This window comes from Gossypium hirsutum, chromosome D10, assembly GCF_007990345.1.
Source record: "Gossypium hirsutum isolate 1008001.06 chromosome D10, Gossypium_hirsutum_v2.1, whole genome shotgun sequence".
Classification (NCBI taxonomy): domain Eukaryota; kingdom Viridiplantae; phylum Streptophyta; class Magnoliopsida; order Malvales; family Malvaceae; genus Gossypium; species Gossypium hirsutum.
The window spans coordinates 3,464,419-3,480,716 of record NC_053446.1 but is presented as its reverse complement, the minus strand read 5'-3'; the positions used below and the strand labels follow the sequence as shown (position 1 = coordinate 3,480,716).

The following is a 16,298-nucleotide window of genomic DNA, read 5'->3' as shown; positions in this document are numbered from 1 at the left end:
CCTGTACTTTTATAAAATATCAAATGTGGTACATGCACTTTGTAGTACTTGAACTATCAATATGGATTTTATTATGATATCTGATGTTAACGTCTTTAGTGAATTGCTAAATCCGCTAATAAAATTTGACATGTAAATTTTTTTTCTAAGTCATCAAGTTCACATGAATTATATAAAAAATTAAATAAACAACAAAAATTAAATTAAATTAAAGAAGTAAATAATAAATTTACATAAGCAAAAACATATTCTCTATTTATAATCTATAATTTAAATAAAAGCGTGTTGGAGAAACTTTTGAAAATTTTTATTGTTAATTATATTATTAATTTGATATTAAAATAATAATTTATCATTATTTAAATGCTAAAAAAATAAGTGTTAAAAAATTAAATATTGAAAATTTAACTAATGAATTCATTATATAAAATTCAATTAATATTACTTTTAATATTATCACATAATGATAAATTATTATTTTAATATCAAATTAATAATATAATTAATAATAAAGGATATTTTTGTTAATTCAAAATTTTCTTGAAATTATGTTTTTATATAGATTATAGATGAGTCACTACTACGAGCTATAAACACATTAATTTGGTAAAAAAATTTATTATCAAATGTAAATTAATTTAAAATTTTAAAACATGTTTACATATTTTTACTTTTTAGGGTCTGTTTGATTGAAGGAATTGATTTTCCGGAAAATCATTTCCAACTTTTCCAGCGTTTGATTGGCGGAAAACATTTTCCATTTGGAAAATGAACTCCAAAACAAGGGAAAATGGGTTATATTTTAGGGAAAATGTCTTACCCTTTCAATTTCCGTAAGACATTTTCCGTGCTCTCCTCTCTTTCGCCTCCTTCATTCCTTCCTTCATTTCCGGTAGAAAATTGCTTCTATTTATCGATTTTCCAGTAACTTATTTTTTTAATTATTCAATACTTTTTTTAGCACAATTACAAATAATTTATTTGATATTACTTTTTTTCAATTTATAACGATTAATATTGTGGCTTAATAATTGAGTATTATTATAAATAAATCATTGCAATATATGTAAAAATAATTTAAAATAAAAAAAATTATTAATATATATCAATATATGTAAAAACAATTTTTTCGAAAAATATTTCCAGGAAATCTGCCAAACAGCCGAAAATATTTTACACAGATTCAATCAAACACCAGAAAATATTTTCCAGTAAATCATTTTACAGAAAAGTAAAACATTTTCCAGAAATCATTTTACGGAAAATATTTTACTGGCAATCAAACAGACCCTTAATATTAAAATTAAGGATTTTTAATGAGTAAACATGAGTTAAGAGTTTATTTAACTAGGATTTATTTAAACAAAATATAATAGTTTAAAAGCTTTTTTAGTATATTGGACATTAAATATTAATATCTAATATTTTATTGGTGTTATTGTATTTTTAAAACGGATTAAATCAATTTAAAATTTATCTTAAATTATCATCACAAATTTAATTATATAATAAAAATATACTTATATCAATTATATTTTTATTTAAAAAATATGATATTTTAAATTTTTTAAAATTCTAAAAAATTAATTCTAATATTACACCAAAGATAATCTAAAATATACTTTCAAAATCCTCTACTGAACAAAGGAAAATATTTAAATATATTATGTTGGATTTAGATAAGGTTGTAACCGAAAATAGTCATACCTTAACAATAAAACAAAGGAGTCATCAATCAAAAGGAGTTTCATTCCCTCCACTGAGATATTATCAGCATTTTAAGATATTTATTAATTAGTATCTTCATTTTTTTTATACTAAGCTTTCCCTCTCAGGCAGGAAGCTATCGTTATGCCAAAGAAAGCGGTTATTCTTACCCTCCCATTTATCTTTTAAATTCGTTGGTATAGAAATAGGGAAAACAAGCTTTTCTCAGTCATTTGAAAGAAAAAAGAATCATCATAATAAAGAAATGTCTGCAAAGTTATCGGCTTGCTTTTTCAGTCATGGCTTTAGTTGTTTGAGTAACAGTAGTTATAAAAACACTGTTGATAAGCATAAGAATGTATATATGAGGGTGCTGTTTTTGCCTTCGCGTCAATTCCTCCCAGCTTATTGTAAAATGCGGCAACGTAATCTCAGGTATTTTTTGAAAGATCGATTTTGTTTTTATCCTTGATCGAGTTTGAGAAATTTTTTACTGAATAGAACTTCGTTTGGCCTAGATATAGTAAATGCTAGACATTATTTGCTAGACTTTTGATTTCTTAGTGCAGATTAATGGCAGGAATTAGTAACTAATGACATATGGTTCTATGTTTGAATGCGAATTATACCTAATGATTAGGGTAGTCAATGAGTTTGACTGATTATGATCAATCCAAATCATAGAATATATTAATCAACAACTTATAATCCACTTTTTTTTTATGTTCTTATTGATATTTATGTAGTTCAAATCATAAAAGGCAACGAATGAGTAAACCTCCTGAGCGGATTCCAACGAGTGCAGAGTTGCTGCCGATTAGGGATGAGGAATCTGAACCTGAAAATTCTTTTCCAAATGGTGTAGATGTGGAGCCTTTTGCAAATCACGAAACTAGTGGAAAAGATGATGTTAACACTGTGATAGATGTAGAGAATATTGCCGAACAGAATTCGGGCACTCTATCTGTCTCTGCCGGAGACGTGGAGCGTACCAGTGAACAGATTATAAACGGCCTCGTGCTGCCTTCTGTAACAAAAGCTTTGGTACTTTCATTTACAGAATAAGTCTGTAGTGAATCTAGACTAAGGTTGTGTTGCTTGGTGCTACATTTTTATTGTCTGTTTGGATATTTTAGTTTGATTTGTTTATCTTTTTTAACTTTTACAGAATGATGGTGAAGTGGAAGAATAATTGAACTCCTTTACCATTGCTTAATTGTTGTGTCCAGCAATTATAGTAATTATGAGTTCTCCCTAATAATTAAGATTTCCATTCAGCAGTGATCTGATTTTTTTATTGATGCTTTATCTGGTACAATATACTGCAGAGTTTTGATAAAAATGATTTCTTTTTAGGTTAGAGTTACGAACTTATTAGGTCTCGGGAGAAACAGTTAGTTATGGAACTATAAGAGATACATAGTCATATACTTATTATGTTATGTTTTCTTAGGAAGAACTATATAAATTAAAGGTTTAAACTTAAAATATTATAGCTATTTTCTTTTTTGCAGGCCATAAATGGAGAGCAGCTCTCAAGTATGCAACTAGAGGACCTGGTAGGCATGATAAAAAATGCAGAGAGAAGTAAGATAACTTGCTGTTAAGAAACTGTTGAATTTATATCTATGTAGATCTTATTTGTGTATGCAACTCGAGATATATACATATCATCACATTCATTTGTTTCTAAATATGTAGATATCCTTGTTCTCAATCAAGCACGGGTTCATGCGCTAGAAGATATTCATAAAGTTCTTGATGAGAAGGAGACTTTGCAAGGAGAAATTAACATTTTGGAAATGAGATTGGCAGAGGCTGATGCACGGATTAAAGTTGCTTCTCAAGGAAAGATACATGTCGAGTTCCTAGAAAGTCAATTAGAGATGTTGCGAAATGAGTTAACTGACAGGGGTGAGCTTGAACTATATGAGAATCAAAAGAAATTTTCGAATGAGGAATTGCTTTCAACACATGATGATCATTCTCCTAACAAGGAGGTTGATTCATTAAGGACAGAGAATCTAGCCCTAAAAAATGATATCCAAGCACTTAAGTCTATGATTAGCAATGTCAAGAACACTGATGAACGCATGGCAACATTGGAAAATGAATGCTCTTTTCTAGGGTCCTCTGTGAAGGAGTTGGAGTCTAAACTATTGGTTTCTCAGGAAGACTCTCCAAAAATTTCTACTCTAAAGGTTGAATACCAGGAGCTATGGGAAAAGGTAGAAAATTTGCAACAGTTGTTCGATACGGCAACTAAACAGGCTGATCAAGCCACTTTAGTGTTACAGCAAAACCAGGATCTTCGAAAGAAGGTTGATAAACTGGAAAAATCTCTTGAAGAGGTTAATGTCCTTAAGGTATCATCTGACAAAATGCAACAATCAAATGAACTCATACAGAAAAAGATAAAACTACTAGAGGAGCGTCTTCAAAAGTCTGATCAAGAGATATATTCTTTTGTCCAATTATATCAAGAATCTCTGGAGGCATTTCAGGATACTCTTAATAGTTTGAAAGAAGAAAGCAAGAAAAGGACATCAGATGCACTAGTTGATGATATGCCTCGAGAATTTTGGAGCCGCTTATTGCTTACTATTGATGGTTGGGTGCTTGAGAAGAAAATATCAAACAGTGATGCAAAGCTTTTGAGAGAACTGGTGTGGAAGAAGGATCGATGCATTCGTGATGCACATATTGCATGCAAAGAAAAGAATGAGCGTGAAGTCATATCTACATTTCTCCGGCTTGCATCCTCACAAGCTAGGTGCTTACCTTTAACTAATCAATTTTAATGCATTACTGCTTTTTTTTAACTTGTCCATCTTTTTGTCTTTAGTCCAGGGTTGTACATCGTTCATATTGCCGCTGAGATGGCACCAGTTGCTAAGGTAAGACTTAGCCCCTCATATTTGTTGCTTTCTTGGCTAATCTTAATGAACATACATTGTAAGAGGTCTTATCCTTTCTAGTCTTTTTTCACCTTCAAACCCTTAACCCATGTCCATATCTAATGTTGTATTCTCATAGATTTGCTGACTCTTATTTGATTAACTGTGTCAAAATGAACAATGTATTTATTAGATTGTTAATTTCTTTCTAGGTGTTGCTGATATTTTCCTGGTTCCAATGCCTTGCATAGTTTGCATTTTTTATAATAAAAAGCTGTAAGATAGAGGAGCATCTTAACATATTGCGTTTTACTTTTTCTTTAATCTTGTGGCCTTAATATACTTGCTTGCAACTGTTCTTTTCCACATCCTCTGTGGTTTTCCATGTTCACCAATGGATTCTCCTATGATTATACTACAACAGTTATGATTGTTTATGCATTCCCAGTTACACTTTGAGTTGTTTCTCAGTAAATCATAATGGAAGACACTGCATTGTTTTCACTAAATATTTCGTGTTTATTAGCTAATGCTGACAGATGTACAGAGTCTACTGTTCTTTCCTTCTGGAGTTCAATTACTAAGCAGTACAGCGATGTCTAGGTTAATCTAAAGCTGTACTTTATGGCTTGGATTCTTTTGTTAAAGGTCGAAAACAAATTCTTCCTTTTAAAATTTCATTGAAGTAGACATCGTCATTTTACTTGTTAATCCACATGCTTTTTATATGAAGTACAACTTTACAACTTTACTTACCAATGGACAGACCTTTTAGCAGTTTTCTTGGATCTCCTTTGCCTATTGCTTACCTTGATCAAACAAGCTTAAAGTTTTCATTTTATTTTCCATATTTTGCTGGGAAATTCATCCTCATCTATTTCAAACACCCCTAGTGTAGCTTTCACTTTTTGCTCTTAAATTCCAAGGAACGAAGCTCCTTGGGAAGTCTTAACTGGAATTATGCATAAAGACTATGCATGGTTTCAATCTGCTTGAAAGAAGTTGATAGTGTATAATCACCAATGCCTGTGTACCTTTGTGCCGCTGGAAATCACTGCCTGGGTGCTTGCAAGTGTATATTTGTGATCTTGTGTTTGAACCTGGATGGCTGGGTAGCTGGCTGTTTTATGTGACCAGGAATGTCTCAATGGTGACATGATTTTGTTTCTGCATTCTCTTTTCTCCATTTGTTAGCAACTAGCCTACTACCCTTTGGGTCTTTTAATAATTACTAAATATATCTCTACATGTCAATTTCTTTGCTAGAATTGTTATTTTATCTGTTTATAAAATTGATCTCCAAATTCCTAATACTGAGAAATGAATGTTCAATAATTGTTTTCTGACTTTTGCTTCTAGCTAGCTTGTACAATATTTTTCCACTTGCATATTCTTACATACTAGTTTGGAGGATTTCTTTCTGTTGCTCTGTTCTCTTAATTCAATAATTTTTAATCAGGTTGGTGGTTTGGGAGATGTTGTGACTGGTCTTGGTAAAACACTGCAGAAGAAAGGACACCTTGTAGAGATTATTCTTCCAAAATATGATTGTATGCAATATGACGGCATTTATGACTTAAGGGTATGTTAGCATATTTGAGATGCACTAAGATCATAGGCCAATATATGCTTGTGATGATTTTATTTTATTTTTTTGACAGGCCTTAGATGTGACTGTAGAGTCATATTTTGATGGCAAACTATTTCAAAATAAAATTTGGGTTGGTACTGTTGAAGGTGAGAATCTCTTCTTTCCTTTCTAGTTGCATGTTATCTATTAGCTTTGCTTTCTGAATGTGCTATTAAATTCACAGGCCTTCCTGTTTATTTTATTGAGCCTCATCATCCCAACAAGTTCTTCTGGAGAGGTCAATATTATGGAGAGCATGATGATTTCAAGCGTTTTTCATTTTTCAGTCGCGCGGCACTCGAGTTTCTTCTTCAAGCTGGCAAGAAACCAGATATAATTCACTGCCATGATTGGCAGACAGCTTTTGTTGTAAGACATTTTGGCCTCATGTTTCTTTCGGTATTCAATTTAATGTTCTGTTGACTGGTGTGTTTCTGACTACATTTTCAGGCACCACTTTATTGGGACTTGTATGCTCCAAAAGGTTTAAATTCAGCTCGAATATGTTTTACATGCCATAACTTTGAGTACCAAGGGACTGCATCTGCTTCAGAATTGGCATCATGTGGTCTGGATGCCCAGGAGTTAAATAGACCTGATAGGATGCAGGATAACACAGCACATGACAGTGTCAATCCTGTTAAGGTGCTGTAATCACTGGTTTGGCTATAAGCCTATAACAAATAGAGTTTCTTTCTGTTCTTTTTTCTAAGTTTCCTTCTTTTCAGGGTGCAATTGTGTTCTCTAACATAGTGACGACAGTATCACCCACTTATGCACAAGAAGTCCGAACTGCTGAGGTAAGAATATTTTGTAGTTTTTCTTTCAAGAACATGGTCTTCCTTTTATAATTTTAAGGTTGAACTACAAAATCATGTCCCTAACTTTTACAGGGAGGAAAAGGCCTCCATTCAACACTGAATTCTCACTCAAGAAAGTTCATGGGAATCTTAAATGGGATCGATACTGATGCATGGAATCCTGCCACCGATAATTTTCTCAAAGTGCAGTATAGTGCTAATGATATGCAAGGGAAAGCAGAAAATAAAGCTGCAATGAGAAGGAATCTAGGGCTTTCATCTGCTGATGATCAACGGCCATTGGTAATTTTATTTCTGAAGTCTTTATTTGTTATATCAACATTGCTAAGATGTATTATATATTCTCTATGAAAGCTTTTGAGTTACAATGTAAGTTTAAGGTCACCTTTAGGTTCCAATAACACAGCATTATAGGAGGTTCTTATTATTTCTTAGCTGAATACTGCCTAGATTCTTACTCAAAGTCTTTTACTATTGAATAGGTAGGCTGCATAACAAGATTGGTGCCACAGAAAGGTGTTCATCTGATTAAACATGCCATATATCGAACATTGGAGATGGGCGGTCAGTTTGTACTTCTTGGTTCAAGTCCAGTTCTCCACATTCAGGTGAATCTCTACTGCTGTTTTCTCTATGTGAACAACGGATTTCTTTCTGCTTGCATGAATGAAAGCTATAAAAACAATAAAAACTCCATTCAGGCATATCGGGCCATGCGGAGTTATTTGTTTTATTTTAAGTTGATCCTTTTCCTGTTCCATACTTAGTACACTGAGATTTTCCTTTACATTTTCTTGTTCTTTTATTTGTTTTCAGAGGGAATTTGAGGGTATAGCAAACCAATTCCAAAACCACGAACACATTCGGCTAATACTAAAATATGACGAGTCTCTTTCTCATGCCATTTACGCAGCATCTGACATGTTCATCATCCCATCTATTTTTGAACCTTGTGGCCTTACACAGGTATGCTCCAAACTCCAAACTTCAGCTAGAGCAATCTTGTTGAATAATAAATAACTACTAGGAGTGTGTTGAAACATTGGCAGCAAACAAAAGGCAAAGTAGCAAAACAAAAACAGGAGAATCGAAGCAAAAACAGAATGAAAACCTTGCAAAAATGATAACTGAAAATTCACCACTTAATTTTTCATTCAAAATTTGAATAATATGAGTTACAAGGTAATGGGCAGTTACCTAATGACTTAACTGCTCTTACTAATACAAGACTAACATTTGCTTGAATTACACATAAAAGGTAGCTATTACATCAATTCAAATCATGAACTAATCTTACTAACTTTGTGAACAAATTACAAATGAATTAGACAAAGTTACATAGGAAAAAAATGATCAAAACATATTGCTGCATTCGGTTTAGCTCCATTTCTGCACTTCAAGCAGTGTTGCTGCTAGTGTTGTGCTGAGCAGCTACTGGTCTCCTGTTGCAATGTAGGCCAAAGCTTAACACTCCTCCTTGGACTGTATGCAACAAACACCAATTTTCTTTCTCAAAGTTTCAAATCTGGTAGCTCCTAATGGCTTGGTCAGTATATCAGCCAATTGAGTTCTGGCTCGGTTATTGATAGAGTGAATAGATCTGCCATTTCTTAAAATCTCTGTTCTGATTCAAAATCGTGGTGTAACGTGTATCCCCTCCTGTTCTGGTCCATGGAATAGATGAAATAAATCAAAAAATGGATTTTTGTTCAAGAATGAAATCTTATTGGAATTTTCCAATTTATCCTTCGGAACCATATCACATCCCGGATCTGATGAAATAGGATGAATTGAGACGGTATTTTGTAAATACGTAATCATCTTGAATATATCAGAGCTATAATGAACAAGACTAACTTCTTTTGATTGCTCAGCCTCTCGAACAAAATGAAATTTGATCTTGAAATGTTTAGTCTTACCATGAAAGACTGGATTTTTGGTTATGGCAATTGTTGACTGGTTATCAACTTTGATTTTAGTTGGTTCAGCCTGTTCTTTATTTAGATCATACACGAGCTTCCTAAGCCAAATGGCTTAATTAACAGCTGCAGCAGCTGCAATGTATTCTGCCTCAGCTGTGGACTGAGCAACAGTTTGTTGCTTCTTTGAGCTTTAACAGAAAACTCCTGATCCAAGTATGAAGAATTAACCAGAGGTGCTCTTCATGTCATCGACAGAGCCAGCCCAATCACTATCAGAATATCCTGCTAGCTTAAGCTCATTTTCCTTCTCAAACTTAACTCCATGGCTTAAGGTTCCTTTGACATATTTGAGGATCCTCCTAGCTGCTTTGAAATGAACCACATCACAGCAGTGCATAAATCTTTACAAAAGATAACACCAAACATAATATCAACCCTCTCTTGATTCCCACTGCTACTCAGTTTCTCCTCTTGAGCCACAGGTGTGCTGATTGTTTTGCAATTTAGCATGCAAAATTTATTGAGAATCTTCAAAGCAAAGGCATGTTGGCTAATGAAAATGCCTTGATAAGATTGATTCACTTCCATACCAAGGAAGTATGTCATGACTCCCAAGTCTGTCATTTCAAACACCTCTTGCATTTGCACTTTAAATTCGCTAATCAGTTCTTCTTTGCTTCCAGTCACAAGTAAGGGTAGGTTTGGATGGACGATTGGGTGCGGTGTGGTGCGTTTAGCTTACTTTTTGTCTCACACTACAGTATCACTACAGTATCTAATCTCACCGCTACCGCTGTTTTTACACTAACCGCAGGTAAACGCACCGCCCATCCAAACTCACCCTAAGTCATCCACATAGAGAGAAACAATCAGCAATGTCTCATTTTCTGACCTCTTCACATGAAGTGTAGCTTCACTAACACTTTTCTCAAACCCAAGCCTAGACAGGTATATGTCAACCCTGTCATACCAGGCTCTTGGTGCCTGCTTTAGGCCATACAGAGCCTTTTTCTACTTATAGACCTTGTCCTCTTCTCCTAGGACCTTAAACCCATCTGGTTGCTCAATAAAAATCTCCTCCTTAAGAAAACCATTCAGAAATGCTGACTTAACATCTAACTGGTGAACTTTCCATTGTTTGTGAGCGGCCAAGGCAAACAGAAACACTTTCAAGTGTGAAACGATTGACTTAAGTCCATGCCAAGCTTCAAAAGGAGTCTTGTCCTTGACATTATGAGTTGGCAGCTTATTGAGTAGGTAAACTGAGGTATTGACTACCTCAGCCCAAAATTTGCTTGGCAGCTTGCTCTGAAATAACAGACATCTGGCCATATCAAGCACAGTTCTATTCTTCCTCTCACATACTCCATTCTGTTGAGGAGTATAAACTGTTGTTAGTTGATGATGAATCCCAGCTTGCTCACACAGTTTCTGAAATCTATTAGATAGATACTCAGTGCCATTATCAGTTCTCAAAGTTTTGATCTTATAATCAGTCTGGTTTTCAATTAAGGCTTTGAATTTGCTGAATGCTTCAAACACTTCAGATTTCTGCCTCAAGAAAAAAACCCAACAAAACCTAGTTAAGTCATCTATAAATAGAACAAAATACTTACTGTCATTCAATGAAGAAGTCTTCATTGGCCCACAAACATCAGAATGAACCAATTCAAGCCTTTCTCGAGCTCTTTATGCACTGTTAGCTGGAAAAGGCAATCTAGCCTGCTTTCCAAGCTGGCAGACTTCACAAACAATGTCTCTTGGTTCAACTTTTGACATGTCTTCTACCAAATTCAGCTTATGCAACAGATCAAGTGATCTAAAATTGACATGGCCTAGTCTCCTATGTCAAAGACCAGTGTTATCAGCAAGGCTGATGTAAGCCTTCTTCTCGAGTTGATTTACATCGAGCATAAAACACCTATCTATCATTGCTACTGTGACTAACTCCTGACCAAGTGACTCCTTAACAATACAAGAGCCATCTTTAAAGATCAAAGAATACCCTTTTTCCACTAACTGACCAACACTAAGCAGATTCTGATTTATGTCAGGCACAAAAAACACATCAGAAATGATTTTGTTATCTGAACAAGTGTTGATCACAACATCTCCTCTTCCTTGAACTTCAATCAAATTGTCATTACCAATTCTAATTTTTGCAGCAAAACTTCTATCAAGGTCTTTGAACAGCTTCTTATCAGCTACCATGTGGTGTGAGCAGCCACTGTCCACTAACCAGTCACATCTGACTTTGCTTGAGTTTGCAAAGCAAGAAGCTGTGAAAACATGCTCCTCCTGAGCTTGAAAATCCTTAGCAGCTCGTGCTTGCTGCTAAGCTGGTTCCTTCCCTTTGCTTCTGCACATTTTCTCAACACGGCCAAACTGTTTGCAGCTTCTGCACTGAATGTTTGGCCTGTACCAACAGTACCTCTCCAAATGTGTGGTCTTCTTGCAGTGAATGCATGGTGGGAACACTTTCTTGCCTGCATCTCTCCTTGTTTTCCCTTTTATCGAGCCAAGGCTTCTTCCCTTTCAGATTTGAACCTGAGCCTACTTTGACCTTTGCCTAGAAAGCTCCTTCAGGATACTCTTCCTGCCTATTGACCCTCCTTTGCTCAAGTGCATACAAAGAATTTATCAGCTCAGACAATGAGATAGCTGACAATTTTTTCGAGTCCTCAAGTGATGAAATCTTTGACTCAAACTTCTCCGGGAGAGTGGTGATAACCTTTTCAACAACTCTGTTCTCACTTTCTTACCTGTATCTCTCCTTGTTTTCCCTTTTATCGAGCCAAGGCTTCTTCCCTTTCAGATTTGAACCTGAGCCTACTTTGACCTTTGCCTAGAAAGCTCCTTCAGGATACTCTTCCTGCCTATTGACCCTCCTTTGCTCAAGTGCATACAGAGAGTTTATCAGCTCAGACAATGAGATAGCTGACAAGTCTTTCGAGTCCTCAAGTGATGAAATCTTTGACTCAAACTTCTCAGGGAGAGTGGTGATGACCTTTTCAACAACTCTGCTCTCACTAAAGTCTTCTCCAAGGAGCCTAATGTTGTTGACAGTGGCCATTATTCTGTCTAAGTACTGCTTGATAGTCTCCGACTCTTTCATCTTCAAATTCTCAAAATCTCTCTTGAGATTAATCACTTGTTGCTACCTGGTTTTGTCTAACCTCATGAACTCCTCCTTCAGTTTCTCCCATGCCTGCTTAGGTGAGTCACAAGCCATTATCCTAGTGAAGATCACATCTGATACTCTATTCTACAAGCAAGCCATTGCTTTATGCTTCTTGGAGCACTCTTCACTGTGTTGCCTCATCTGAACAATGGTGGGATTGAACCTCAATGGAGGTGGATCAACATCATTCTCGATCACATTCCACAAATCGTGTGCCTGAAGGTATGTCCTCATCTTAACTACCCAAATGTGGTAGTTCTCTCCAGTAAACACAGGTGGTGGAGGTGGTGTAAAACTCATTCTGCTGAAACAAACTCAACAGCTTCGATTTCTCCCTTCTCAATTTTGTTTTGACAGAAAACAACCAATAACAGAGACCTTCAAAGATGACAGGCTCTGATTACCATTTGTTGAAACATTGGCAGCAAACAAAAGGCAAAGTAGCAAAACAAAAATAGGAGAATCAAAGCAAAAACAGAATGAAAACCTTGCAAAAATGATAACTGAAAATTCACCACTTAATTTTTCATTCAAAATTTGAATAATATATGAGTTACAAAGTAATGGGCAATTACCTAATGAGTTAACTGCTCCCACTAATAGAAGACTAACATTTGCTTGAATTACACACAAAAGGTAGCTGGCATATCAACTATTACATCAACTCAAATCATGAACTAATCTTACTAACTTTGTGAACAAATTACAAATGAATTAGACAAAATTACATCGGAACAAAATGATCAAAGCATATTGCTGCATTCGGTTCAGCTCCATTTCTGCACTTCAAGCAGTGTTGCTGCTGGTGTTGTGCTGAGAAGCTACTGGTCTCCTGTTGCAATGTAGGCCAAAGCTTAACAGTGTGTTTTCTTTTTTCACCCAGATGATAGCAATGAGATATGGTTCAGTACCCATTGCAAGAAAAACTGGCGGTCTAAATGACAGGTAAACTACTTTACTCGAATTATATGCATGTAAGTAAATCCACTAATATGAAGTTACTTGACCGTAAAATCATAAATCTCAATTCTTTTCTAATCTTTCTTCTATAGCGTTTTCGATGTCAATGAGGAGACAATACCTAATCAAATTCGAAACGGATTTACATTTACAACTCCTGATGAACAGGTAACTCTAGGAATTCTTGAAACATGATTTGCCGACATTCCAACTTAATTGCTTTGGTTCTCTATCATATGCTTAAACCTTGGATGACGTTAAAAACCTGACAGGGAATAAACGGTGCCTTGGAGCGTGCATTTAATTTCTACAAGAACAATAAAGAGAGTTGGAAACAACTCGTTCAAAAGAACATGAATATAGATTTCAGCTGGGATTCTTCAGCTTCACGATACGAAGAACTTTATGCCAAGTCTATTTCGAGAGCAAGGGCCCAAGCGAGTAACAATTAAGTTATATTTAAGTGGACAAGTAGAAAAGAACAATCGAAAGCAGCCCTGATTTGTCGACATTGGTTATAAGTGAAGGTCAGTAACATTAAACCTGCATTGGTGAGTTCGGTATTCATTGCACCTTTATCCAGTTCATAGTTACATTTAGTAACACCATTCATATCATTGATAAAGCTTTATGTATATATATATATATACACACACATTGTCTTCTGTCTCATCAGAGTAACTTTAAATACCTATATGTAAGTGGTCTCTGCAACATTGTCTAGTTCTCAAAATGATAAATAGAAGGCTGAGAAGTTTATTCGGGAATTTATTTATATTTCATTTGTCGAAATTTACAGTTTTATTTTTCGTTTTGTCTATAGCATCATGTGCTTCACCTGTTTTTACCATTTCATTTTTAAAACAAATGGACTTGGAACAGTCAAAAACTTTGAGCACACAAAATTCACATTCTGCTTTCATTGATTGTGCAACAAATTTACATTCACACCAACAAATAAAAACATGAACAAGACAAATCCCTTTTCACTCTCTAAGTTCACTTTCCGGGGACAAAGTTGGTGGCATAGGCCCAAGCATTGTTGTTGACTGGGTCAGCAAGGTGGTCAGCCAAGTTCTCCAATGGTCCCTTTCCGGTCACGATGGCCTGAACGAAGAACCCGAACATTGAGAACATAGCCAACCTACCGTTCTTGATCTCTTTCACCTTGAGCTCAGCGAATGCCTCTGGGTCATCAGCAAGACCCAATGGGTCAAAGCTACCACCTGGGTACAATGGGTCAGTCACTTCACCGAGTGGTCCACCGGCAATACGGTAACCCTCGACGGCTCCCATCAAGATAACTTGGCAAGCCCAGATGGCCAAAATGCTTTGAGCATGGATCAAGCTTGGGTTACCCAAGTAGTCAAGTCCACCCTCACTGAAGATTTGAGACCCGGCCTTGAACCATACAGCTTCACCGAACTTGACACCGTTCCTAGCCAACAGCTCAGGGAAAACACACCCAAGAGCTCCCAACATGGCCCATCTGCAGTGAATGACTTCGAGCTCACGGTTCCTAGCAAAGGTCTCGGGATCAGCTGAGAGTCCAGCAGTGTCCCAACCATAGTCACCAGGGAACTCACCGGTCAAGTAAGATGGTGGCTCACCGGAAAGTGGACCCAAGTACAAAACTCGGTCAGGACCGTACCATGGGCTACCAGAAGGAACAGGCTTGGTGGTTTTCCTCATGGAAACACGGCCAGTTCCCCGGATTTCAGGGGTGGAAGGGGAGAACTTCACTGCCTTACCGGCGAATGATGGGGAAGAAAGAGCCATGGTTGTAGAGGCCATTGTGAAGCAACTGATTTTGTTGGTGATGGGTGAGTGATTGAATGAGGGGCAATCCGTGGGTTTATTATATAGGAAGGTGAGAGTAAGGTTCCTTATCTACGTAATATCTCTATCTTTCATTTCATTGGAGTTTCAAGATTGTGATGTTGACCATGCATGTCCACTTGGCAATCTTTAATCCACAAAATTTCACTTAACAGGCTACCACTATTACACGTCTGAGATTTTTTAAGGATCATAGGCTTGGCCACCATAATGACGGAAATTCGACTGTTGAAAAATTTCGAAACCTTTTTGTTTGCTTTGTTTAGAGCAATGGAGCACTGCTACAACAGGTAAATGGATTATTTTGTATGAAAAAAATTCAAAAATAAAGCTTAAAATTGTTGTCAATTATAAATTAAATATAAATTCTTCACTTGTGATTCAATCAATAATTTTCGTGATTATAATTAATAGCCACAAATATTACTTGATAAATTAAACAACTCCCCTGATGTTGATTTTCTCTCTCCCTCCCTTTTCATTTTCATGGAAAAATAGATGGAGTTTTCATAGAAAGAAGTTTCTTTGAGCCATATGAAATAGATTTTCCTTTCTTTTGGTGAAGTTTATTGATGCTGAAATAATGGCAGCATAAAAATACAAATTACAGGATGAGTGGTTGATAATACATAAATGTAAAACATCTTACGAAGAAAAATCTAGCTTAATTTGTTTTGCAGCATTATCAAACTACTTTAAATTGATGTCAACTAGTCGGTGGTGTTGGTCTAGTTTATACCAAGTCTCGTCCTTTTAACCCTTATAAAAAAAACTTGAAATTTATTTTAAAAAACCCAAAATTTTAATTATGTAATTCACTTAATAGTTTCTAAAAAGACCCACGAGTAGTCTAATTATCAGTGTCGAAAACTATATGATTCATTAGGCTTCATCAAGAAACAAGATGAAACATAAACATAAACATAATCATTTCCATTAACATTATTTATTACACAGCTTTTTCTCGTAACAAGAATTTCAGACCCATGCAATGAAATGCAAAGCCAAAGTGGTCCTGAATTTGAAACAGGTAGTTGTCTGTTCCAAGTAGATATGATAGGGGTTATCCGGTGGGATTCACGAGTGGCACAATCTCATTGGTTCAGCAAACAGCACTGGAGATTGTTTTTTAATACAAAATTCACCTTTCAACCCCCAAAATTATCCAACACTGATACGTGGTGTTGCAGGTGCCAAGTAGACGTTAGAAATCAAAGTTCCATAATGTTTTGAACCAATAGAAATTCAGATATAGATAGCCTCAGATAACTATAATGATTTCAAGGTTTGAATTGATGGAATGACCCCATCGAGTCATGGTAAGGGTCACAGGCAATTTCT

At 35.6% G+C, this 16,298-nt stretch overlaps 2 protein-coding genes across 2 annotated transcripts; one reads left to right on the top strand and one right to left on the bottom strand.

Annotated features, from left to right (window-relative positions):
- Positions 1-1,733: 1,733 nt before the first annotated feature.
- Positions 1,734-14,582, top strand: LOC107913770 (probable starch synthase 4, chloroplastic/amyloplastic). Its single transcript, XM_016842394.2, has 16 exons — positions 1,734-2,142; positions 2,454-2,751; positions 3,222-3,294; positions 3,409-4,480; positions 4,553-4,604; positions 6,064-6,186; positions 6,266-6,341; positions 6,419-6,603; positions 6,685-6,879; positions 6,963-7,034; positions 7,128-7,337; positions 7,538-7,663; positions 7,872-8,021; positions 13,042-13,103; positions 13,211-13,286; positions 13,391-14,582. Exons 1-16 carry the CDS (start codon positions 1,973-1,975, stop codon positions 13,568-13,570), a joined length of 3,120 nt encoding a protein of 1,039 aa, XP_016697883.2. The 5' UTR covers positions 1,734-1,972; the 3' UTR covers positions 13,571-14,582.
- LOC107913771 (chlorophyll a-b binding protein of LHCII type 1-like) lies at positions 14,009-14,943 on the bottom strand. Its single transcript, NM_001327090.2, has one exon. It carries the CDS (start codon positions 14,910-14,912, stop codon positions 14,118-14,120), a length of 795 nt encoding a protein of 264 aa, NP_001314019.2. The 5' UTR covers positions 14,913-14,943; the 3' UTR covers positions 14,009-14,117.
- Positions 14,944-16,298: the final 1,355 nt, after the last annotated feature.